This window comes from Sminthopsis crassicaudata, chromosome 4 (genome assembly GCF_048593235.1).
Source record: "Sminthopsis crassicaudata isolate SCR6 chromosome 4, ASM4859323v1, whole genome shotgun sequence".
Taxonomy (NCBI): Eukaryota; Metazoa; Chordata; class Mammalia; order Dasyuromorphia; family Dasyuridae; genus Sminthopsis; species Sminthopsis crassicaudata.
In genome coordinates this window covers 291,332,300-291,359,498 of record NC_133620.1, presented here as the reverse complement: position 1 = coordinate 291,359,498, position 27,199 = coordinate 291,332,300, and the positions used below count along the sequence as shown (strand labels likewise).

Below are 27,199 nucleotides of genomic sequence, written 5' to 3'. Positions count from 1 at the left end.
ATCCAACAGCAAGAGATACAAAGAGAAATTCCATTCAAAATAACGGTAAATAGTATAAAATATTTGGGAATCCATCTACCAAAGGAGAGTCAGGAAGTATATGAGCAAAATTACAAAACACTTGCCACAAAAATAAAGTCAGATTTAAATAATTGGAAAGACATTCAGTGCTCTTGGATAGGCCGAGCGAATATAATTAAGATGACAATACTCCCCAAACTAATCTATTTATTTAATGCTATACCAATCAGACTCCCAAGAAACAATTTTAATAACCTAGAAAAAATAACAACAGAATTCATATGGAACAAGAAAAGGTCGAGAATTTCTAGGGAAGTAATGAAAAAAAAATTAAGTGAAGGTGGTTTAGCTGTACCTAATTTAGAACTATATTATAAAGCAACAGTCACCAAAACCATTTGGTATTGACTAAGAAATAGACTAGTTGATCAGTGGCATAGATTAGGTTCACAGGGCAAGATAGTGAATAAAAATAGCAAACTAATGTTTGACAAACCCAAAGATCCCAAATTTTAGGATAAGAATTCAATATTTGACAAAAACTGCTGGGAAAACTGGAAATTAGTATGGCAGAAACTAGGCATGGACCCGCATTTAACACCACATACTAAGATTAGATCAAAATGGGTCCAAGATTTAGGCATAAAGAACGAAATCATAAATAAATTGGAGGAACATGGGATGGTTTACCTCTCAGACTTGTGGAGAACTAGAGACCATTATTGATCACAAAATAGAAAATTTTGATTACACCAAATTAAAAAGTTTCTGCACAAACAAAACTAATGCAAACAAGATTAGAAGGGAAGTAACAAATTGGGAACACATTTTTACAGTTAAAAGTTCTGATAAAGGCCTCATCTCCAAAATATACAGAGAATTGACTTTAATTTATAAGAAATCAAGCCATTCTCCAATTGATAAATGGTCAAAGGATATGAACAGACAATTTTCAGATGATGAAATTGAAACTATTTCCACTCATATGAAAATGTTCCAAATCACTATTGATCAGAGAAATGTAAATTAAGACAACTTTGAGTTACTACTACACACCTGTCAGATTGGCTAAGATGACAGGAACAAATAACGATGAATGTTGGAGGGGCTGTGGGAAAACTGGGACACTGATGCATTGTTGGTGGAGTTGTGAAAGAATCCAACCATTCTGGAGAGCAATCTGGAATTAGGCCCAAAAAGTTATCAAACTGTGCATACCCTTTGACCCAGCCATACTACTACTGGGTTTATATCCCAAGGAAATACTAAAGAAGGGAAAGGGACCTGTATGTGCCAAAATGTTTGTGGCAGCCCTTTTCATAGTGGCTAGAAACTGGAAAATGAATGGATGTCCATCAATTGGAGAATGGTTGGGTAAATTATGGCATATGAATGTTATGGAATATTATTGCTCTGTAAGAAATGACCAGCAGGAGGAATACAGAGAGGCTTGGAGAGACTTACATCAACTGATGCTGAGTGAAACGAGAACAAGAAGATCATTATACACTTCAACAATGATACTGTATGAGGATGTATGCTGATGGAAGTGGATATCTTCAACATAGAGAAGAGATAATCCAATTCCAATTGATCAATGATGGACAGAATCAGCCACATCCAGAGAAGGAACACTGGGAAATGAGTGTAAACTGTGAGCTTTTGTTTTGTTTTGTTTTGTTTTGTTTCTCTTCCCAGATTATTTTTACCTTGTGAATACAAGCCTTCCTTTGCAACAACAACAACAAAATTGGGTTCTGCACATATATATTGTACTTAAGATATACTATAAGATATTTAATATGTATGGGAATGCCCGCCATCCAGGGGGGGTGGAGGGAAGGAGGGGAAAAACTCGCAACAAAAGGCAGTAAAAGGGATAATGTTGTAAAAAAAAAATTACCTATGCATATATACTGCCAAAGAGAATGTTATAATTAATAAAATTAATTTTTAAAAAATTCTTAAGAAAAAAACAAACTCTGTTGGGTCCCCGTCATCTCCAGGACCAAATATGAATCTTGTTTGGCTTTCAAAATCCTTCGCTATCCCTTTCCTGTTTCCCAGTTTTTTACATTACATTTCCTCTCTGTTCATGTCCTCTACAATCTGGTGACAAAGCGTCCTTGTTGTTCCTCTTATAAGATATTTCCTCTCCTCAATTTGGGCATTTAAATGGCTCTGCCTCATGCCTGGAATTCTCTCTCTTCTCAATTTCTTTTAAGTCCCAGGTTAAATACCACTTCCTGTCAGAATCCTTTCTCAATTATCCTTAATTCTGGCACCTTTGCTCTGTTAATTATTTCCTATTTGTCTGGGATATATAGCTCATTTATACCTACTTGTATCCATGTCTTTTCCATTAGATTGTGAGCTTCTTGAGAACAAGAAGAACTTTTTCTTTGCCTTCCTAGTATTCTCAGCACTTAGAACAGTGCTTAATAGTAGATGCTTGATAAAGGATTATTGACTACTAATACGATCAGACAAAATTCCTAGGCACTGGGAGCAACCACAGGAAGACAGCTTTATCAAAAAAGAGAACTGCTGAGTCTCTGGCTCTTCCATGATCAGCTTTCATGTTCACTGAGGGCTGGAGAATCTATGGAGTTTGACATCTTGGGTAAAGAATCAAACTGATCACACTAGTTTCAAAGACCCAGGACACAGAGATGAGAGGCCAGCCCCAATGGAAGACAAACAGGTTTTCATTCTGAATATCACCCTTGATGATTCTGTTGTCCCTCACTTACCAGTTTTGCCAGTGACAGAGACTGGGCCCACTCGTTGTCCGTCATGGAAGCCATAGAGATTCATCTTGTATCTGTGGTCAGGCTCCAGCTCAGAGATAGTGACCTCATTCTGGTCTCCCCCAACACGCACGATCTGGGGTCTCCCATCCCTGTCCTTGTACTGGATGGTGAAAGAATCAAACTCCCCACGGGAGACAGTCCAAGAGAGCCTTAGGGAGTCTGGAGTGGCCCCTGTCACTGTCAGGTCTCCCAGTTCAGGCTGCTCTGAGGGGGCCTCAGTCGCTGGTACTGTGGGAGCAGGGGTCTCCTCTTCATGTGGATCTGGGAGGAGAAACACAGAAAGAAGATAAATTCTAAATGCAGATTTCATTAATTTTTACCTCTCTGTTTCTTTTCTTTTCTTTTTTAAGGATTTAATCTCTGTAGAAGTTGAAAGGAATTTTTCTTTTTCGTGCCTAGATTTTGTGGTCTACACACATTATCTTATATTAATCCTTAATTACAATTTACATTGGAATATCCTTAATTAAAATCCTTACATTGGACTCTAAGGATTCCTGCATGATCAAAAGCAGTGTCTGGGACACAAGAACATCCAGAGCTCCCAAGACAGAAGTGAGAGCTGACCCAAGAAGAGAGGCCTGAGCAAAGGAGAGAACAGTGGAAGTTCTGGCTTTCCCATGATCTGCTTTCATTTTTTAACTGAGTGCAAGAGAGTCTGTGCAGGTTGACACCTCAGTTGAGGAATTAAACTAAGCCCAGGAATTTGAAGAGCCCAGGACATAGAGACAGGAGGTCCACCCCAGTGGAGTCACACTTTGATATCAAATCATCCTTGGTGATTATCCCTCATGGTTATGGCCCAGAACTTGAAGCAAGGTGCTAATGCATATGTACTTAGTTCACACCTTTAAGGGAGTTCACACATTAGACTTCACCCTTTAGAGAGCATATATAAGAAGAGTCCCACAAGCCCACTCTCAAAAAAGCAGAGTTAGATTCGTTCCAACTTCCACCTTTGTGCTGCCTGGAGACATTGGGAGGACAAGAGGCTGAAGCTGGCAGAGACAAAGGACTAGCAGCAAGAGCTCTCGGGAACCAAGGAGAGAGATAGGCTTCTATTAAAGCTAGCCAGGCCCCAGGAAAAGAGGCAAGTCTTAAAAGGAACAGTGAAGGATTTGGGTTTTAACTCCTGGCTGCATTTGGGATTATTGAATTGAACTGAAACTAAGGCTGCCTCCAGAAGCTCCCCAAGGAACCTGCTCTCAGAGAACATTAAATTTTTAGAGAAGAACATTACATCTCACTTACCAGTTTTGCCAGTGACAGAGACTGGGCCCACACGTTGTCCGTCATGGAAGCCATAGAGATTCATCTTGTATCTGTGGTCAGGCTCCAGCTCAGAGATAGTGACCTCATTCTGGTCTCCCCCAACACGCACGATCTGGGGTCTCCCATCCCTGTCCTTGTACTGGATGGTGAAAGAATCAAACTCCCCATGGGAGACAGTCCAAGAGAGCCTTAGGGAGTCTGGAGTGGCCCCTGTCACTGTCAGGTCTCCCAGTTCAGGCTGCTCTGGGGCCTCAGTTGCTGGTACTGTGGGAGCAGGGGTCTCTTCCTCATGTGGATCTGGGAGGAGAAACACAGAAAGGATAAGTTGGACTTCACTGACAGACACCTCCTATTCTTCATCTAGTAATGTTCTTCATCTAGGAATCAAGATCCTGTGGAAGTGAAATTCCAGTCTGAACAAATCAGTTCAGTTTTGCAGTACATAAAATGCTGGACTTGAAATTGTAATCGCCTAAGGTCAAACCCTGCCTCAGACATTCCAAGCTGTGTCACCCTGGGCAAGTGACCTAATGTCTCTAAGTTCTAGTTTCCTCATTTGTAAAATGGGGATGGCAATAGCACCTACCTCCCAAGAGGTATCTTCTCTAGCTATGAAGATCAAGAGAACAATATATGTAAAGATCATTACTAACCTTAAAGTACTATGTAAGTATGATTATTATTAATATCATTCTCTCATGCTTAAAATTTGGGATTGTATCATCAGGCACAACATGGCCTTAATTAGAATCTTTATATTAGAATCTGAGGAGTCCCATTTAATTAAAAGCAAATGGCTTACTCTCCCACTCACCACAGGAGATTTTCCAAACCTTTTTGTCATCGCTCCTCCATCCTCCCATAGTCCCTTTCCCCATTTTCTCATCTGGCAACTTTCACCTTATTTTACTCAAAAAATGGGGGCTATTCCCCAAAGTCATTCTCTTCTTCCTTCTTGCTTAACTAACACTTCCCATAGGCCTTCTGACAATATCTCAACCTTTATGTCATCCTACCTGAAGACGTAAGCTATTTTCCTCACCAATGTTAAGCAGTTTGTCTCTACAGGTGATCTTTTCCATCCCAACTTCTCCAGGCGTCTACCTTTTCTACCATCTCCCACTCTCTCACAAATCTTCAACCTCTCCTTGTCTACTGGTTACTCTACTCAAAAAAGAGAACTGCTGAGTCTCTGGCTCTTCCATGATCAGCTTTCATGTTCACTGAGGGCTGGACATCTTGGGTAAAGAATCAAACTGATCACACTAGTTTCAAAGACCCAGGACATAGAGATAGGAGGCCAGCCCCAATGGAAGACAAACAGGTTTTCATTCTGAATATCACCCTTGATGATTCTGTTGTCCCTCACTTACCAGTTTTGCCAGTGACAGAGACTGGGCCCACACGTTGTCCGTCATGGAAGCCATAGAGATTCATCTTGTATCTGTGGTCAGGCTCCAGCTCAGAGATAGTGACCTCATTCTGGTCTCCCCCAACACGCACGATCTGGGGTTTCCCATCCCTGTCCTTGTACTGGATGGTGAAAGAATCAAACTCTCCACGGGAGACAGTCCAAGAGAGCCTTAGGGAGTCTGGAGTGGCCCCTGTCACTGTCAGGTCTCCCAGTTCAGGCTGCTCTGGGGGCTCAGGGGCCTCAGTCGCTGGTACTGTGGGAGCAGGGGTCTCTTCCTCATGTGGATCTGGGAGGAGAAACACAGAAAGAAGATAAATTCTAAATGCAGATTTCATTAATTTTTACCTCTCTGTTTCTTTTCTTTTCTTTTCTTTTTTAAGGATTTAATCTCTGTAGAAGTTGAAAGGAATTTTTCCATTTCCTGCCTAGATTTTGTGGTCTACACACATTATCTTATATTAATCCTTAATTACAATTTACATTGGAATATCCTTAATTAAAATCCTTACATTGGACTCTAAGGATTCCTGCATGATCAAAAGCAGTGTCTGGGACACAAGAACATCCAGAGCTCCCAAGACAGAAGTGAGAGCTGACCCAAGAAGAGAGGCCTGAGCAAAGGAGAGAACAGTGGAAGTTCTGGCTTTCCCATGATCTGCTTTCATTTTTTAACTGAGTGCAAGAGAGTCTGTGCAGGTTGACACCTCAGTTGAGGAATTAAACTAAGCCCAGGAATTTGAAGAGCCCAGGACATAGAGACAGGAGGTCCACCCCAGTGGAGTCACACTTTGATATCAAATCATCCTTGGTGATTATCCCTCATGGTTATGGCCCAGAACTTGAAGCAAGGTGCTAATGCGTATGTACTTAGTTCACACCTTTAAGGGAGTTCACACATTAGACTTCACCCTTTAGAGAGCATATATAAGAAGAGTCCCACAAGCCCACTCTCAAAAAAGCAGAGTTAGATTCGTTCCAACTTCCACCTTTGTGCTGCCTGGAGACATTGGGAGGACAAGAGGCTGAAGCTGGCAGAGACAAAGGACTAGCAGCAAGAGCTCCTGGATCCAAGGAGAGAGAGAGGCTTCTATTAAAGCTAGCCAGGCCCCAGGAAAAGAGGCAAGTCTTAAAAGGAACAGTGAAGGATTTGGGTTTTAACTCCTGGCTGCATTTGGGATTATTGAATTGAACTGAAACTAAGGCTGCCTCCAGAAGCTCCCCAAGGAACCTGCTCTCAGAGAACATTAAATTTTTAGAGAAGAACATTACATCTCACTTACCAGTTTTGCCAGTGACAGAGACTGGGCCCACACGTTGTCCGTCATGGAAGCCATAGAGATTCATCTTGTATCTGTGGTCAGGCTCCAGCTCAGAGATAGTGACCTCATTCTGGTCTCCCCCAACACGCACGATCTGGGGTCTCCCATCCCTGTCCTTGTACTGGATGGTGAAAGAATCAAACTCCCCATGGGAGACAGTCCAAGAGAGCCTTAGGGAGTCTGGAGTGGCCCCTGTCACTGCCAGGTCTCCCAGTTCAGGCTGCTCTGGGGGCTCAGTCGCTGGTACTGTGGGAGCAGGCGTCTCCTCTTCATGTGGGGCTATGAAAGGGAGATATGGAGAAAAATTAAGTTACCCTTGGGAAGGGGCTCACCTCTACTCATGTCCTCTGTCCCTTCTGTGAGCAGAGTATGATTCTCATGTATGTGAAGACAGTAGCAGGAATTCCTTTATTTTCTTCCTAGTGCTACCTATACTGGAGGGCAAAGGAAGATCTCCATGTTGCCACTGGAGATGGATAGAATAATGAATATGAAGGATGAGAATAGAAATGCCGGATCTCTTTTGTTTTTGTTTATTTGTGAAGGAAAACAATCTTTAGTTTGAGAAGCATAGCTCAACAATTATTACAAGGTAATTGAAAGCCAGGAATAGTGAAGAAATGTTAAGAGAACATTTCCTCTCAATGGTTCCTCTCAATGAATTCATGCCAATTATATATCCTCCTGAACCAAAAGAACTGGGTGGACATGATTGAGGACTTCTTGTCAATAGTTACAAGAGAATCCAAGAAGTTTGAAGGAAATGTACTCATTTGGTACAAGGAAAAGAAGATCTGTGAACTTAGTTGATTCCTGAAAAAAACTGCAGAATTAGTCCTAAAAGGATGGTTTATGAATACTGCCAAAGGGAAACAAAGAACAGGCTATACCATTCCAACTTTGTTTCATTTTTCATAAGGTTTTTAGACTGTGAGATCATAGTTATGGGCATGCCTGAATTTTAGCAAGGCATTTGATTGAAATCTTTCTTTCATGATATCATTGAGATGCTATCTTCATAATGGAATATTCAGAGCTTTAGGAATATCAAACTCAAATAAGAGTAATATTAATTTGAAAGAGGTTTCCAGCGGTGTGACTTAAGCAACTTGTCCTTGGTCCTGTTCTGTTCAACATTTTTATCAGGGAATTGGATGATAAAATAGTTGGTGTGATCATCTAATTTGTAGTTGATGCAAAGCTGAAAAGTTTAGCTCACTCATTACATAACAAATAGAATCCAAAGATTTCAATGAGCTAGAATGATAGACTAACAAAATGAAATTTAACCAAGATAAAATTTTATACTTTATATATATATATATATATATATATATATATATATATATATATATATATATATATAATAAAAGTGTATAACTTCAATTTAAAAAATAAATTAAGTAAAGACAGAATGGGAACGTAATGTCTTGAGAACAATTATGTATGTGAAAAAGATCAAACTTTATATGAATCCTAATGGGATGTGTTTGGCCAAAAAGCTATTTCACTCCTGAGAGTACAGTAGAAAAAGGATAAGGTTCATGGAGTAGATGATCCCATTGCATTCTGCCCTGATCAGATCATATGCAGAAGATATTGTTCACTTCTAAGCACCACAGTTTAGCAAAGTAAGTGACAAAAATGTGAAGATAACCAGTGTTGTTTGACCAGGACAGTGAGAGCAATGGAGAGATCCATTCTGAGGCTTGATATGTTCAAAGTACTGGGAATATATATCTTGAAGAAGAGAAGATGTAAGAGAGACATAATTAAGGTCTCAAGAACCCAAAGATATTCATACATCTGGATCCAGGGGGCAAAAATGGAAGAAATATGTGGAAATTGTGAAAAGGAAAATAAATTCCTAACCAAAGCTGTCTTAAAATGGAAACAGTGACCTTGGGAGACAAAGAGTTCTAAATCCCTAAAGATTATGCTAGGGAGGGTGGTGTAATGTTCTGTTCTCTAAATTGTAATCCTTTTCTGGGAGCAGGTTTTTTTGGGAGCTTCTGGAAGCAGTCTTAGTTTCAGTTCAGTTTCAATAATCACCTTAAATGCAACCAGGAGTTAAAGTCCAACTCCTTTATTGTCTCTTCCAAAATCTTATCTACTTCACTTGGGGCTCAGCTCGTTTTCTGGAGGCCTTCCTCTCTCCTTGGTTCCGGAGAGCTCTTGTCTGAATGTCTCCAGCCAGCACAAATGTGGAAGTGGGAATGAATCTTGACTATGAATCTCTGAAGCTTCCAATAGGCTTGTCCTTTTATATGCTCTTTTAAAGATGTGAAAAGTGTGAACTCTGAACTAGAGAACTGTTAAGTACCATGTTAAATTAGACAACTGATTTAGCACCTTCTAAGAATCCTAACATATCTCCTTTTCTTTTGATTTAGAACATAGGGTGGTCATGATCTCCCTGACTTCTCAAGGAGGTGAGAACCCCAAAAAAGGTGATCACTCCTTCCCTGACTGCTCAAAAAAGAAGTGAAAACATCATAAAAAGGAGTGGTTACACCCTCCCTGACTTCTTAGAGAGATGAAAACATCAAAGGAAATGGGAAATCAAATCAGATTATCGGGTTTCTGAAAGGGCTCACTTAAAACAGGGATACATAAATCCATCAATATGGGAGGTATTACACATAATTACATAAATTACATAAGCACATAGTAACATAACACATGAGGAATTGTATCCATAAGTCCTAGAAATAGTCTAAAAGGAATCTATTGTCCATTAGTTCATGTGCCAGGAATCCAATAATTCCTGCAAGTTTTGAAGTCCTGCAATAGTCTCATCTTGTGTATTAGGGAATCCAATGATTCCTGCTGGTTTTCAAGTCCTGCAATAGTCTTTATCATCAACCATGCTCTTTCAGTGTCAAATGTTTCTTAGATCTTCTCCTTTGTTTTGAGGCTTTTCTCCTTTTCCTGTCTCTTTCCAAGTATTTGTTGCCACCCATTTGTTTCCTTCTCCATCTGTTTCCTTCTCTGTTTGTAAAAATACAAGCAAACCCTCTCTCCTAGGCAGTTAACCTATCTAATTCCCTTCTATTTACCACTTTCTAAATCTCTCTTCAACATCTGGCAATTACATTGGAGCTGTTTGCACTGGACACTGCCCTGTTGGTTTAAAAAGCCTGAATTTTTCCCAATTGCAATCCATTTCTGCTATCTTTTGCTTTTTGGCTGACTGATCAGATAATCTCTTTCTGCTATGTGGTTGCTTTTCTGCTGGTTGATTATTTCAGAGTCCTGACCTTCTAAAGACTCTCTGGGTGTAAATTCAGCTACCATCATGCCCCACCTATCTTTTGATTGAGGTCTTGGAGCTGGGCCCCACCTCTCATTTCCCTAGGTCAATCTACATTCCAAGGCCCAGTGGAAGCCCTTGTGGCATTTTGGACATGGGGCTTTAGGTCTTCTCTCAGCTTGTCTTCTCACTCTATCTCCATATCTATATATCTCTTAGATATCCAACTTTTCCACATTGGAAGCATCAATGAATTTCTCTAGAAGTCCCTTGCCAAGAGAGACCTTGTCTTCCCATGTTCATCATAGTCTGGGTATAATAAGCATTGGCCCACTGTGGCACATTGTCTTATGATCTCCTTTAAAGGATCATCTTTGTGTAGTACCCATATAATTCTTTTGCAAACCTCATTGGCATTTTCCATAGCCAGATTATTATTTCTGTAATTTCATAGCCAGGTCATTATTTCTGTAGCTGCATTTTCTCCAATGGTTCTTGTGACAGCTATTTGCAAATGTCCCACAAAATCCGCAAAGGGTTCATTAGGACCTTGCTCTATTTTTGTGAAGACTTCACCTCCATCTTTCTGTCCAGGGAAGGAACCCCAAGCTTTTATTGTAGCCTTAGAAATTTGCACATACGCATTTATGGGATAATTAATCTGTTCTGAATTCTCTCCATAATGACCTTCACCTGCTAGTTGGTCAAAAGTGACTTGTACATTAACTCCTGTTTGAGTCTGGCTTGAATCCTACATAATGCATGATACTCCGAAAGCCACAAAAAGTTTTGTCCAGGTTCTAAACATGTCATTGCTATGGATTTTCAGTCACTCAGGGTTAGAATTTCATAAACCAAATTATCTAGTAACATCTTAACATAAGATGATGTAGCCCCATAAAGAGTGCAACCTTTTTCCAAATCTTTAATTTTATCCAAATCAAAAGGAGTGTGTCTTCTCCTTTTTTGACCTGAAGAGTCAAGCTTTTCAATGCATCTATAAAATCACTTATATCCTCTCCTTCATTTTTTGTTTTAACCAATGCTTTTTCTAATCTTGTCATAGGCTGCTTAATAGGTGATTCTGTTTGTATTATTGCTCCTTCCCCTCCTCCTTCTTCCTCCACCCATGAAGGGTTAATTGAGGGAGGAGGAAATGAGAAATGTTCCTGTTGTGAAGTGCCAAACTCAGAATTATACTTAACTCCATTGTTATCTGATTCATTCTTTTCATTTAGTTTAGTTGGCATCTTCCCCTTCTGCTCTCTCTTCTTTTTCCTTATTCTACAACTTATATAATTTCCTAAAGCCAGTTGTATTAAATTGTATTTATTAAGTGTATCTTTGGAAATTGAGGCAGGTCCATTTTTGTTGTAGTATTGACAAAGTTGCTCTCCTACTAATTTTCATTCCTCTAGATCCAATTCTTTTTTCCATAGTGAACTAAGGAGCTATGTATTACACAGTTTTTAAAAATTCAGTGATCTCCTCCAAAATTATAATTAATCCTTGGCTTTTCATAACCTTGACAATGCTCTCTAAACATTTTCCTTGAACAGAAGGCTGTTTTCTAAAAATTTGGCCCATTTCGCTGAAATTCTATTTTAGCTCTTTAACTAAGTTTCCTTGTTGTATTCACCCTAATTTCTGGGTCAGAGAGACTTTTCCACTGAAATCAGGATCCTGTCTGTCCCATGTTTGGGCAGCAAAATGTAATGTTCTCTTGGAGCAGATCTCTTGGGGAGCTTCTACAGTCAGTCTTAGTTTCAGTTCAGCTTCAATAATCACCTCAAATGCAACCAGGAGTTAAAGTCCAACTCCTTTATTTTCTCTTCCAAAATCTTATCTCCTTCACTTGGGGCTCAGCTAGTTTTCTGGAGGCCTTTCTCTCTCCTTGGTTCCCTAGAGCTCTTGCTCGAATGTCTCCAGCCAGCACAAACGTAGAAGTGGGAATGAATCTTGACTCTGAATCTCCTGGAGCTTCCAGTGGGCTTGTCATTTTATATGCTCTTTTAAAAGTGTGAAAGGTGTGAACTCTGAACTAGAGAACTGTTAAGTACCATGCTAAATTAGACAACCGACTTAGCACCTTGTAAGAATCCTAACAGGGTGGCTAATCTAACTTGTTAGGGATGACACAGAGGATAGGGCTGTTTCATATATGAGTTAGATTGGGTTGTTGCCATGAGATTTTTAAAACAATAATAGTTACATAAATAAAAGGTTTTGTAAATAGCATTTATATAGTATTTTAAATTTTGCAAAACACTTTACAAATAGTATCTTATTTGAACCTCACAACAATGCTATCAGGAAGAAGTTATCTCTCTTTTATTGAAGAGAAAACTAAAGTAGACAAAGATTAAGAAATTTGTCCAAGGTCTTGCAGATTTGAACCCAGGACTTCCTGAATCCTTGTAAAAAGTTCTAATCACTATACATCTTACTTATGAGTATGGAGGCTAGTAAGTCATAGGATGTGATCTAGAAAACCCTTTACATTAGATTGGAGGGAGTCGTGTTTGGCCAGTGTCTCAACAAATGTTCTGAATAACTGAGCAAACTTAGACCCCCAGAATTAGCAGCTTAATGAGACAAAGAGCAGCCAGAAAAACAGACATCACATCAGTAAATCCTCCAGCTGTTCAGTAATCTGATGCTTTTTCCACCAGTTCCAGAGAATTGGTAATGCTTGTTGTATAGATAGGACAAAACAGAATGGGAACTGTGGCCACAGACAGGAGTAATGGGAAGTTGTGACAAACATAGTGGACATCATAATTTTAAGAAACATGAGGCCAATCACCAATGTGAAGTAAAGGAATTCTCATATAAGGTGATCTAACCTCATTCACTCACCTGTTACTCCAGTGACAGAGACTGGGCCCACACGTTGTCCATCATGGAAACCATAGAGATTCATCTTGTATCTGTGGTCAGGCTCCAGCTCAGAGATAGTGATTTCATTCTGGTCTCCCTCAACACGCACGATCTGGGGTCTCCCATCCCTGTCCTTGTACTGGATGGTGTAAGAATCAAACTCTCCATGGGAGATGCTCCAGGAGAGCTTCAGCGAGTCTGAGGTGGCTCCTGTCACTGTCAGTTCCTCTAGTTCAGGCTTCTCTGTAGGCTCAGGAGCCTCAGTTCCTAGTATTGTGGGCACAGGGATTTGATACATATCTTGTGGGGCTAGGAAAGAGAAACACAGAGAGAGGAAAAACTAAAGTTTGGGAACTACAAATTTAAATATAAATTTGTCTTCTACAAATGCACTGGAACTTTTGCCTCAGTATGAATCATTTAGTTCCTCCTTAATTGATTCTCTATCCAACTCCTTCCAGAAACTGCTCTTTTTAACCCTTCCATGTCGTCCCAACCTCCTTTCCCTCTTAGCTTTCATATTTCAATGAAAAAATTAAGACCATTCACAATGAAATCCCTCTTCTCCCTTTGTCTATGGCTGTTAGATATGTAAATGTGTTATCATTTTTTGCTTGATTCTATTTCTTTTTTATAGGAGAAAGTTTTATTGCGTAGGGAGGTATTGATAGAAATGTAGAAAAAAAGATTTTTAGTAAGATTTTTAATTTACAATAAGTACTGTGAATAATTGCATTTACAATATATTTTTTTAATTTAAAGATATACATCTAGTACATGGAAGTAGGGGGTTTTCTTCTGACTTAAGGACTCTGCTTGGAGAACCAATTCAAATTATGCCTATTCAGATGGAAATTCATACCAAAGTTCCTACAGCTTTTGAACTCAGGTCTTCCTGAGTCCAATTCAGCTCACTCACCACCTTGTGAAGTGTGAAGAAACTTTACATTCTGTAGAATGACATATGTATAACTATTTGTCAGATACATGTAAGATGCTGTTGTGATTAATAAAGTGCTGATCTATTTAAAAAAAACCAAATTATGACTATTGAAGTTCCAGAGATCCTTGGTTGTTGTCGATGCTCTGATATACTATGAACATGGTAGTAGTTCACCAATGTGAACTGTAGAAGGGGATACTTGACACCAGGCAAACAAAACTCCACAGCTTTGAAGACTATCTCATAACCTCTTTGAGAAACCACCTTTCCTTCTTTTCTTCCTGCCTCAAGTTGAGTATATCATCTTCCCTCCAAATCCAAACGGATTTGAGGAATCACAGTCTTCAGAGAGAAATAGAAAATGCATTTATGGCCCTAAAATACATAAAGCTTAGAGAAGAAATATTATCAAGCAAAAAATGATAACACATTAATTAATACATCTGACAGCCTATCTCTCATTCCTCACCTATAGTCTATTATCCTACTACCAAGAAGAGGAAAGTATCATCAAACAGGGAAGGTAGGTGGAACAGTGGTTAGAGTTTTTTTACATCGAGTCAGAAGTTTTTTTTCTTATTGTTGGATTGTTTTCAGTCAAGTCTAACTCTTCACGACCCCAAAGGAGGAACAGAGACACAAGGACACTGACTACTAAGGAGAAAACCTCAAGTTGCCCCTGATATGCAAAGCCTGCTCCAGAGCCACACTAAGTACCTACCCTCCGTATTACTCACCTGTTACGCCAATAACAGATATGGGGCCCACACGCTGCTTGTTATGGTAACCATAGAGATTCATCTTGTATTTGTGATCAGGCTCCAGGCCAGAGATAGTGACCTCCTTCTGTTCACCTCTGACATGTTTCACTTTAGGTTGTCCATCTCCATTCTTGTACTGGATCACGAAGGAGTCAAACTGACCCTCTGGGACACTCCAAGAGAGGTGCAGAGAGTCTGAAGTTGAATCTGTCACTCTTAGTTCTCCCAAGTGAGGTTTAAAAGGGGTTTCAGGGGGTTCAGTGATGTCCTCCTTAGGAGCTGATAAAGAGATCCAGAGAAAAACTAAAACTTACTTTGAGAGAAGGGGGTAGTTTACCCTGGGCACTTCCTCTTTTCTTTAGGCAGACTGGTATAGCTGCTAGAAAGAAATACCAAGAACCTAGAAATTGGGAAGAATATCAATGGATTTTAAAGTCAGTTAAAGTTGATGATTAGAGTGTGGCTTAGTTGGTCTCTGTCAAATTCTGACTAGGAAAGCATACTCAAAATTCCTGGCACAAACAGTTCTACTACATGCTTCTTGCAGTTCAGTAGTGAAAAATTCAAGGTTTGGGTGTTTCTTTCCCAGCACCCTTGCCTGTACTCATCTATGCTCCTGGGTCAACATACAACTGAACTTGCTCTGAGCTTGGCGTTTAACCCCAAAGGAAGAAGTGCCTAGCACATAGTAGATGATCAATAATTTGATTGATTGATTTGTTTTCTGTGGGCACAGGTAATATGGACACAGCATACACTGAACACAATTAATGAGGCCCTAGTTCCTAATCAGAGTTGATAAAATAGTTAATGCCAAATAGAAAGGAGTAATTATTATTCTTAGTCTATTATATTGTCCTTGAATCACCTGTTACACCAAAAACAGAGACTGGGCCCACACTGTCCGTCATGGAAACCATACAGATTCATTTTGTAACTATGGTCAGGCTCCATATCAGAGATTATGATCTCTTTCTGGCTGCTCCCAAAATGCACAGACTGAGGTTGCCCATTCCTGTCCTTGTACTGGATTGAGAAGGCATCAAAGTTTCCCTGGGAGATGGTCCAAGAAAGCTTCAAGGAGTGGCCTCTGTCACTGTCAGCTCACCTAGGTGGGGCTTCTCTGTGAGCTTAGGGGCCTCAGTGGCAGGACTGTGGGAGGTGGAATCTCCTTCATTTCCTCATGTAGTGTTGAGATGAGAAGACACATAAAGGACAAGTGTGTGAGGATGGCATTATATCTTGGGACTTTTCATGTTTTTCTTATGAGAATACAATATTTATTCTTCTGGGGATTATGTGATGAAGTGGTACTTATGTAATAATATTTCATTTCTGTGGGCGCTAAAGGACCCCAAGTTCTCATGGGGGGAAACAGAATATAAGGGACTGGAATATGATGAGATTGACTCCCTATATGCCCTTCATTTAATCTCGAGAGAGACTTTTTTGACCATTCAAGAAGCAGGGACCAGTAACTATATGACTAAGTCTCTCTTTTACCTGTCACATAGGTGACCGTGGCATACTATAGGAGCTGGACTCTTGGACTTCCAGCTGTTATGAGGCTCAAGTCCTCATCTGAAGTAACTGAGATCAGTGGGGAGACCAGCATTGTGGAAGCAACCAGAACAGGAGCAGAAGGTGGGTGTGGGAGTATGAGAAAGACCTTAAAACTAAGCCATCAGCTTTCTCAGTGAGCTAAAGAAAGAAACTGACCTCTAACCCAGTACTTAACCAACTTTTCTTGTTCATACTCTGAGATCTAGAGCTGGATCTCAAACTAACACTCTCTCTCTCTCTCTCTGTCTCTCTCTCTCTGTCTCTCTCTCTCTCTCTCTCTCTCTCTCTCTCTCCTCATATTTTATTCCCTTTCTATGATCTATGGTTGAATGTAGTTCAGAACTATCCTCTATCCCCTCCCTACTCTCCACCTGCATCAGAAAGCAAAGAGGTAGTTGAGAGCAGTCTTGGGAAAGGGTTTGACAAAGGATTCTCCATAGAAGAATTCAACACATTTACCTTTCATTCTGAGTGTGCCTCATAAACTCTGTACACCTAAAACCTGATTACCTGTGTCTGATAAATGAAAAGGTCATTTGACAGAAACAGGAAATTCTAGATGCAGGGTCGAGGTAAAAGCATGCAATTTCCTGTTCTAAATGGTTCTGAGCAATGTTCCACATTGTCTAAGAGTATAAATTCTGAACCAATAAACATGGATTCTAATTTTCCCAGTTGTACATAGTATGTAAGTGCCTCCCACACCATCATGCCAGGCAACTTCAAACATTAGAAAACAGTCATCGTGATCCAAAATCTGCCACATGGCAGGCTGGGAGACTCAGGTTCATCTCTGTGACCCTCTGTTCCATGAACCTTGAATGGTCCAAGGAGTAATCTCTCCTTAAGGACATAAGAAGAAGAAATAAGCAACCCTTGGTCCTGTGTGCTCATACACAGATATCATTACATTCTGATGTCCTACAATTCTGTTTCTCTCTGTGGGAAATCTTGGGAGTTTCTTGGTTCCCAACAAGACCAAATGCTGTTACAAATGTAATTTTTCCAATCTATCACTAGAGCTATAGCTTCTAGAATCAGTCATAGCATGCAATTTAAGAAGCCTTTGTGTTGTACTTTGATAAATCCTATTTATTCAGTATCTGACAAACATTCTTACCAACTGACAATCTCCAGGAGTTCCAGAGTGAACTGCTGAATCTAATCTTTTTATTTAGGAATTGGAAACTCAGCAAAAGCCACTTCCCAATGAACTATTTTAGTCCTAGGAAATAGAGACCTCTCAAGCTCAAATAGAATTTGGGGTCTCAAATGCAAATATGAAAAACTAGAAACTGGATCCCAAGAAGCTAAATCAAATAAGGTGAAATTATTGACCAAAAAAGGGAAGATTTAGTCTGGTTCAGAGACCCACCTTTCAGGATCTGTTTCCTTTTACTCACCAGTAATACCAGTGATGGAGATGGGGCCCATGTGTTGTCCATTATGGAAACCATAGAGATTCATCTTGTATTTGTGATCTGGCTCCAGACCAGAAATGATGACTGTGTTTTTGTCACCCTTAACATGTACAACTTTAGGTTGTCCATCTCCATTCTTGTATTGGATCATAAAGGATTCAAATTGGCCTTTTGGACTAGTCCATGAGAGTTGCAGAGAATCTGAGGTGGCATTGGTCACCATTAGTTCTCCCAGGTGGGGTTTAGTAGGCAACTGAAGGGCATCAGTGACTAGGGATGGAGTTTTTTCCTCTCGTGGTGCTAGGACAGCAGGAAGGAGAAATTGCATTAGACCAAAAAAGAAAAAAAAAATGGGTCTGTTCTTTTTCTATCTTAGTCACCATTTGCAAAGCAACTAAGTCTAAGCCTATGATAACTCCCTTCATTCATTTGGAAGAATGATGACAGATAAGTGGAGAAACTCTAAGGATTTATTTATCAATTATCTATAGTACAACAATAACAGCACAATATAACAAATATTTGTTCAGGATATACTTTTTCAAAGCATCCTACTAAGAACTGCGGTGATATAAAGTTTAGATGAGCTATAGTTCCTGCCCACAAGAAATTTATTATCTAATAGAGATATAAGACCAACATAGATTAGATATTCAACATTACATGTTTAATGACATTAGAGAGTTATAAGACAAAATTTTACCCGACATCCTGGAGGAAAGAACATTTCTAGAGGACAAAAAGGAATTTTAGGGATAATCTTATTTCCACCTCTTTATTAAGCTGAGATTAAGTGATTTGACTAAGGACACACAGCTAATGGTGAGAAAAGGACTCAAAAAGGGGCTGGGTTCATAATCTTGCTTTAATCACCTTTTATGTGCATGATTTAGGCCTTAGTTTTTTCCTTGGTAAAACTGGAAGAGGGGAAGGAAAGGGTTTATATTAGATTTGTCATATAAAATATGTGAGGTCAGGGCCCTTCCAGTCCTAAATCTATGATCCTAATGAGATTCCTATGGATTTCTGGTGAAGGGCTTTTTTTCCCCTATTCCCTCACTGTTTCTCTAAATAGAAGCAGGAAAGTCACAGAATTCAAAGTGGGAGAAGAGAAACTCAAGTCCAAATTCCCTAGCCTGGCATTCAAAGCCCTCTGGAATCTTGATCAAAACTCCTTCTCATCCCACAGTCAGGTTAGACAGGACCATCTGTCATCCTTTGAAAATATTCTGAGTATTGTTTATACCATTCTCAATGCCCCAAATACCGTTGCCTACCTATTCCCTACCTATTTCTCCTTACTGAAATTCTGTTCACCTTTGAAATTCCTGCAAATGATTCCACAGTCACCAGTCCCTCATCTTGATCCCCACAACCAGAAGGGATCTCTCTGCCTCATGAATTCTCATGTTAAGGATGGTTCTGCTGAACTTTGGGCATCCTATTTCATGCTTGCCTGCTGGTACGCATGTTTGATGTCACCTCTTTTATTATAAGCATCATGGAGAAGCCAAGGACAATGTCTCATTTATATTTGTTCCACTACTTTTTTGAAGCTAGACTGAGATAGAGAAACCCGTATTCACTGAGTTGAGGAAAGAATGACAGGAAGGTTCACAGACTACTGTGCCAGAAGAAATGGGGCGGGAGGTGCTAGCCGCCTTTCTGACTCCCAGTCCCCCGTATTTATGAGATGGCTCTAGGCCATCTCTAGCTCTGGTTCCCTTCCACAAGCACCACCTGCTCATCTTTGTCTTTGTATGGAACCCACAAAGGAGCCAAGGATCCCTGCTGGATAGTCCGTGATAAGCGCAGAGCACCCTCAGCCACAGCCGCTGCTGGCAGTTTCTCTCCCAAGTGAGGCTTCAATGAGTTGCTATGAGGCCTGAAGATGCTGGATTCTCGGAGGATAAGTGAAAAAGGAGGCTGGATGATTTCAAAGGACAGGAAAGGTAGAGGCTGGAGGCCAACACATTGCCTGACCTAGAGCAGGAGGTTAAAGTCTCTACAGAAAAGGGATGAAGGGAAAGCATGATTAGGAAACAGGAAAGCCCCGGGCTTCCCTAAGGCATGCAGACAGGTAAATGAGAGATAATCACAGGCCCTCATTCAAAAGGGCACCGACAGAAAGGAAGAGACCAGCTATTTCTTGCCAACAATGGGAACCCTGGGTCTTGCTTTCTCTGTGTCTTCCTTCTCCCTCCCTCGGTGCCTCCTCCTCCCCATTTTTCTGTGGCAGGGCTCTCCCCTTCTGACTGCCCTGTATGAGAAAGGCTGAGGGAACAAGATGACTCAGAACTGGCCACGGTCCCTTGCCTGTTTGGCCCCTGGGAGCCTGAGAATCCAGTGCAGACCAGCTGGGGGTGCAGTTACTTCCATTTGTGAAGATGCAGAGGGAACGGATTTGTGAGGGTAGGAGGGGAGAAGGAGGTGGTAGAGGTGGGAAGGAAAGGGCCCACTAGGGAAACTGATAGGGTGTCTTTTAGGAGGAGAATCTTGGAGCCTGTCCCTGCATCCTGAGGGCGCTGGAGGAATTTTTATTGTTCAGTTTTTGGTGCCGATTGAGAGCCTCCAGGGGTGGGGGAGGGACTGGCCAGAGCCCCAGGAAGGGGAGACATCTGGCCTGGGCAGCAAGCCTTCTATTTCTTTCGGTTCCCAGTTTCCAAAGCCCAGTGGAATGGAGGAGGAGGGAAGCAGGAAGATGTGAGCGTGGGAGGAAGGGGGGAGGTGCTGGCCCGAGTAGCTAGAGATGGGACTGACAGACAACTCCAAGAGAAAGGAAACAGAAGGGCCCTGAAAGTTCCACCAGACCCCCGGCTTCCGCAGAGCCAGAGACTGCCTCTGCAGCTACTATATTTTACTATGATATACTGTACTTTATTGTATTTACTCTGTATCATTTTATCATACTACTATTCTAGTCTATAATAATGTTATTTACGTTAACGTGAAATGGGGTTGTTATTAGTTTTAATGAATCAATATTTTAAACTTTAATATTAAATAAATAAAATCAAATAGATATTGGTAGATATTACTCACATAAGCAAAAGCTTTTTGAGAATATCAATAATTTTTAAGAAGCTAAAGTGATCTTGAGATCAAAAACTTGAGAACATTGCTTTAAAAGAAATAAAACATATAGGAAAGGAAGAGGTGAGAGGTTGTATAGTAACAAATGAAAAGAGACCAAATACAAAAATAAATGGGGAGAAATGGTAGGGGAGCAGTAGGGATGAGGGCTGCTTCTTCGGACTCACCAGTCTTTGTTTCAACAGAAACAGGCCCGTGGTATTTGCCATCTTTGATGCCAAAGAGAAGGAACTTGTACTTCCGTGAGTGTTCCAGGTTAGATATGGTAACCTCGTCCTGAATGCCATCTGTAGACACCACCTTTGGCTGTCCATCCTTATCATACTGAATCTCAAAGGAATCAAACTCGCCCTTAGTGATAGTCCAGGAGAGGCGCAGGGAGTCTGGGGTCACATCTGTTACTGTCACCTCTCCCAGAGGAGGCTCTGCAGAAAATGGATCTGGAACAAGAAAGGAAAGAGAAAATGGCTACACCCTGAAATAGAAGGTAAAAGTCACTAGTAGTCTCTCATTGAAGAACAAACTGAATTTTCCTAAGATGGTATAGGAGGTGGGAAGGATAAGTCAACCAAGAAGAAGACATGAAATAGGAGCAGAGACTAGTTTGGAAGAGAGAAAATGTCTGGAAGAGGGCCAGAAAACAGTGAAAAACAGAGGTTCGATATGCTTTAAAGAGATTAAAAGAATATGGATTATTTGACCCCAGAAGACACCCACAAGGGGTGCATTAAATACTTCCAAGCCTCAAAAGATCCCAAGGAAGAATGCAAGAACTAGATGCATTAAATCTCCAAGAAATGTACCAAGTTGGCTTTATGCAGATTTTGGGTTAGATGGTTAAGGGACTTCTGATTTGGCGAGGAGAAGCCATTCTGCCTAGAAAAAGCTAGCAGAATGAGATGGATTTACTATTCCTAAAAGTACAAGGAATTCTTTGCTTTGATTCAAACTCTTGGAGGGTACAGGGTAAGCAGAGGACTAAAGAGATAAAGGAGACTTAAAAAAAACAGCTTGTGAGGGGGGAGATAGTGAGGATTAGGAAATAAAAATGGAGGTGAGTGGGCCACTTTGCTTACCTGTTGTAACAATCACAGAAATAGGGCCCACCCTTTGTTTGCCTAGAAGTCCATAGAGATTCATCTTGTACTTCCGGGAGGGCTGCAGGTCAGAGATGGTAACTTCATTCTGGCCAGCCTCAACGGGCACCACTTGGGGTTGTCCATCCTTGTCTTTATACTGGACTACAAAGGAGTCAAACTTTCCCTCAAGAATGGTCCAGAGGAGCCGCAGGGAATTCTGAGTCACATCTGTCACTATCAATTTCCCAACTCGAGGTTTGGGGCTCTCAGTGTCCAGGGGTGCTGTAATAGAAATAGAAACTATTGGACTTTCTTTTCCTTTAGTGGAAATTATGTTGATTTTTTTTACTAGATCTTTCAAATAATTATAATATAAAATTCATTGCATGGGCAGGACACCTAATGATGGATCATAAAAGAGAAGCTGAAAAACTGGATAGAGTTGGCAGCTAAGCCAGAAAAAGGTTTGTTCAGTCATTGAGCAAAGAACCTCTCATCTCTATTCAGCAAAGAAGTCTGGAGCTAAGAAAACAGAAATTAAGTTATTCAAAGAAAGGTTGGGTTTTGGAAAGGAAAGAATCCAAAAAGTTTATTTCTTACCATTGAAAGGAACTGAGAGCAATTCGGAAAGACTTCAGAGGGGAAAGATGGAAAGATGGCATCCACCATGAAGCAGTCCATATGACTCAGTGTCACTAAATTACTTATCTATCTATGTAATCTTGGACAAGACCTTTCTTAGACACCCTTTTCTGCTTTAGTGGTGTCTTCTGTAAAATGAAGATAACTCTAAGGTCAAAAAAAATATGTAAAAGAGCTAAATTCCAAACTCAAGTCTTCTGACTCCAAATCCAGTGATATTTCCACTATATCTCAAGGAATTCAGGACATCTCTAGAAGCTAAATACAAAGGTAGGAATGGCAAGAAGGGTAACTGTGAGGTCAAATAAGTGAACTATAACCTAACCTTCTCTAGGCAACTAGGACCAGACCAGAATTGACCAATAATATGCCTTCACTCTTATTTCAATGCCCTCTTCCCTTTGGATTCTTTCAAACTGCTTCTCTACAATCAAGAGAAAAAACCTGAAAAAATCATTCATTCTATGGGACTTAAAGTCCATTTGCTAAAAAATAGAATGCCATTCTTCAAAGTGGGAGGAGACCTTTCCTGGCCCCTCAAATATTAACCTATCTGCTGCTAAAGCTGGCCCTATTTCTTATACATAATCCATATAGTAGGACCTCTGCCTTTGTGAAGCTGTTGCCCTGAGAAGTTATAATAAGTGTCTGTCTCAGGGGAAGGAGGGAGATGCTATAGTCTATGTGAGAGAAAATATTCCTTTAAATTCTCTAAAAGGCAAATAAGAAGCTAGATCAGAACAAGAGAAGAGAAGTTAGTGGAAAAGTGATGTTGTGAAAAAAACACAAGGATAGGAGAGAAGCAAAATTTAAGAAACAAAAGGAAATGTAATTTTGGAGAAAAGGAAAGACAGAATAAGGAAAAATGAGGCAAGAAATATAGAAGAGGAGCAAAAAGATTCTATAAGTCAATTAACGCAGGCAAAATATACTGAGGAAAAGATGGGATTGGGGAATTTTAAAAGAATCTTGAAATTAAACCAAGCAAGTTCAGAATCTGATAGATCCTTCTAAAATAATCTTTTTCTTTCTGTCTCCAGTTCATCCTTATTGCCTTAAATTCAACCTAAACTGGTTAGAAATCAAGACAAAAGAATATTCCAATCTATGGTAAAACATTCTGGGAAATGTAATTTCATGACCTTTCTTGGATCCTTTGGACAAGCCAACAAGAATATGTGAGAGAGGAAGGTGAAGAGAAAGGAATATGAAAAAGTGAGGACTAGAGAAAACGCAACAGAAACCAGACACAAGGAGGTGAGTAGGGGTGGACCAGGGTTTTAATTGTGTCTAGGGACAGAGAAATAGCAAATCCCTGAGAAATAGAAGAGTCAATGAATTTGTTAGAAATCACAGAAGAAAATGGAAGAAAGATAAGGATATAATGGGGAAAAGCTAAGGAGGAATGAACTGGATAGATTTTGGGGGAAGTCAACTCCCACAAATATGGAGAAAGTGAGTAGTTTTCACTACTGAGAAGTAAAGATGATATCAAAGCTAGAATTCAGAAAGGGATGACATTGTTAAGGAGTCCTGGAAATAGGAGGAGGAGGAGGAAGAAAGTTGATCAGAAATGGGTAGAGAATTTGATGTCAGGGCTGAGGAAGTACAAATGAGAAAAATGCAGAAACAGAACATGACTGAAGAATTTCCTGGGCTCTAAGACTTGCCTGGGCAAGGAGCAAGGACAGAATAGAGGAAAAAGAGCCAGAATCAAAGGAAGTAAGGGGCCTATAGAAAGAGGAAGTCTTAACCTATTCTTACTTACCTGGGATAGCAATCACAGAAAAAGATCTATACAATGTTTGCTATAGAGCCTATGGAAATTCATTTTATATGTTCTGTTGGGCTCTAAGTCAGAGATATTGATTTCATTCTGGTTTCCTTCAAAAGGCACTAGCCTGGAGTTTTCCACCCTTATATTTATATTGAACCACAAAGGAGTTAAAGGGGCCTTAGGCGACTGCCCAGAAGAGGCTTAGGGAAGATGAAGTCAAATCTCCCTGCCAGATCTCAAAGACAAGACTTCCCAAGAGTTTTAGGGACTTTTCTTTGTACCTGGAGGGAGGAGAGCAGAGTTTCTTGGTATATCCTTTTTGGGGCTGAGACAGAGCAAAACAAAAAATGCGATTGAGTGTAAATTTCCAAAGCTTGAGGGATAAGCATATAGAAATTTCTAAGAAATCCTATTTGTCTGGTACCCAACCCAGCTGTTATGATCAGCTAATTATATATGACCTGAGCTTATAGAGTGAGCAGTGGAAAAACAAAGATAGCATTTAGCACAACAGATGGAAACACAGAAAGCCTAAAATATGAAGAGGGCAAGGTATCAGAAACTTGAAAAGTTTCCCCAGAGAAACTACTATGCTGGATATGAGGTTGGAAGGGAAACATGTGAGAGCTGGGGATTTATAGGGGTTTCACGTACCAGCCTTGCTTCTGCTTACCTGTACTTCCCTCAGCAGTGAGGGGACCATGGCGCTTCTTGCCAATGAGTCCATACAAGATGAATTTGTATCTTTGGCTAGGATCAAGTGAGGAGATAGTGATGGAACGCTCAGGCCCCTCCACAGGGACCGCCTGGATCTGCCCATCTCTGTCCTTATATTGGACCAGGAAGGAATCAAACTGGCCCTCAGGGACAGTCCAAGAGAGGTGCAGAGAATCAGAGGTGGGGTCTGTTACCCGCAAGTCTCCAAGGCGAGGTAGAGTTCCTGTGTTAGGGAAAGAAGCTGAGAAAGGGAAACAGAAGAAGAAATAAGGTACAGGCCATAGGGAAAAAGGAAAAAGTCTTTTCCCTACTCCAAACACACCCTAGATGAAGGAAATCAAGGAAAGAAGGTAACAAGTATCTTATCCTTCCTTCTACTACAGTCAGTCCCCTTCTTTGTCTGGAGCTATTTTTTGTAGGAAAAATTTCCTTGTGGCATACTTCCCACCTTTCCCCCATAATTTCTCATTTCCTTAGCTCTAACAGAATACAGAATGGGGAAAGAATCTTGTAACTTCAAGGTCTTAGGACCTTAGACTATTATCCATTTTCAAGCAGCTGCCCCAACCACAAACCCATATTTATGTCTTTGCATTGGTTGGATGCTCAATAGATGTTAAGTGACTGGAGTCAAAGGGATATTTGGGAGAGAGAGGAACAAGAGGAAAAGAGATAAAATGAGGAGATATTTGGAGGTGACCAGGACAGAGGCCCAGACATTCACACTTACATGTCTTAGCGTCAATGGTGAGGGGGCCATGGCGCTTCCTGCCCTCAAATCCATAAAGGGTGAATTTGTACTTGTGGTCAGGATCTAGAGGGGAGATGATGACAGAGTGCTGGAGACCTTCTATTGGCACTCTTTGGGGCTTTCCATTCTTGTCTTTATATTGGACTAAGAAGGAATCAAACCGGCCTTCAGGAACTGTCCAGTGGAGGTTGACGAAGTTTGGGGACACATCTAGAGCCTGCAGCTTTCCAAGTCGAGGTGGGACAGAAAGTGCCCCAGGCTTATTAACTGTGGAGATAAATCACAATAGGTAATAACAACTTTCCCCTCCTTTTCTCCCTTTTCTCCTGGACAACTCCCTCCTGGCCTGGACAAGCCTTCTGACCAGGATCTAAGAGGTCCCTTTTTCCCTAGCAATGACATCTTCCCTCATAACTCTCCGTTTCTTTCTTTCCCCAGTTTCTCAGTTTCAGTCTTCCTGAGAATCTTTTTATTGACTTTCCTTTGGGGGCCCCCATGATCCATTCTACCGAGTAATAAAGGGAACAGATTGGTGGTTTATTTCCTTGTTCAATACCCTTCTTCATTTCTACACCTCCCCACCCCCTCCACCAATCCCTTACCTCTATTGGTTTCAATACCTCTCTAGTACTTTCTTTGGGTACTGCCATCACTGATGGATTTAAAGTCCTTTCCTTTTGATTCTTTTCCTAGCCAATTCCTCCAAAGAGCATCTCTGGTGAGGTTAGCCCAGAGAGTATAGGGAGAAGGGGAGGCAGGACACCGGCACCCCATAGAGAATGACTATGTAAGGAGTGTGGAACTGAAGCCCTGACAGCCTGGCTATCTGAAAGTCCCCTGGCACCACCTCTTCCTGGGAGGCCCTTCTCCACCCATGAAAGGGCTCTACCCTCAGCAGGGACTTGTTGAAATAACCACATGGTGCTGTCCACTGCAAGGCCATCTCTCTTGGGGCTAGTTCCACTGCCCAAAGCCTGCCCGGTGCTAAGAGCCCTAGTGTAGGGATAGTAGGGATTTGGGGATAGAGAGTGAAGTGGAAAGTGGAAAGCCTCTCCTCTCCTACTCCTTGCAAGACTAAGTATGAGAAAGACAATAGGGAAAAGAACTTAAAAGTATCAGGCCTCCATCCTGGAGTCCTGAATCTCTCACCTTTTCACCCTTTCTCCTCAACGATTCATCAACCTCTTTGTCACTCAGTCTTTCTTTCCTGTCTCCTCAGTGCTTGTTCCCCCCACCCCCTTCTCTACGGTTTATTCACCTTCATCTTGTTCTCTCTCATTCTCTTCCTTGTAGTTTCTTTTCTCCTCTGTCTTTTAGTCTGTCTTCCTCTGGCACTCAGCTTCCCAGGTACATCTCTGTTATCCTCTTTTCATCCTTTTCTTCTCTAACCCATGTGGAAAAACCACCCTGTCCTTCCTGTCTTTTGCCCTTCAGTTCTGCTCTCCCTATCCCTTCTGTCACTGTCTTCGATCATTTTTCA

At 40.8% G+C, this 27,199-nt stretch overlaps 1 protein-coding gene across 4 annotated transcripts in view; it reads right to left on the bottom strand.

The window, feature by feature from the left end:
• TNXB (tenascin XB) overlaps nt 1-27,199 on the bottom strand; it is a 90,338-nt gene that overhangs the window by 47,917 nt on the left and 15,222 nt on the right. For all 4 annotated transcript variants that reach the window (XM_074311355.1, XM_074311357.1, XM_074311356.1 and 1 more), the window contains 11 exons: nt 25,699-25,986; nt 24,925-25,209; nt 21,830-22,114; nt 20,921-21,193; nt 17,643-17,960; nt 14,653-14,955; nt 12,952-13,281; nt 6,801-7,118; nt 5,480-5,806; nt 4,086-4,403; nt 2,775-3,095 (listed from right to left, as the gene is read on the bottom strand). In XM_074311355.1, coding sequence (XP_074167456.1) covers nt 2,775-3,095; nt 4,086-4,403; nt 5,480-5,806; nt 6,801-7,118; nt 12,952-13,281; nt 14,653-14,955; nt 17,643-17,960; nt 20,921-21,193; nt 21,830-22,114; nt 24,925-25,209; nt 25,699-25,986 — 3,366 coding nt within the window. The remainder of the gene's footprint in view (nt 1-2,774; nt 3,096-4,085; nt 4,404-5,479; nt 5,807-6,800; nt 7,119-12,951; nt 13,282-14,652; nt 14,956-17,642; nt 17,961-20,920; nt 21,194-21,829; nt 22,115-24,924; nt 25,210-25,698; nt 25,987-27,199) is intronic.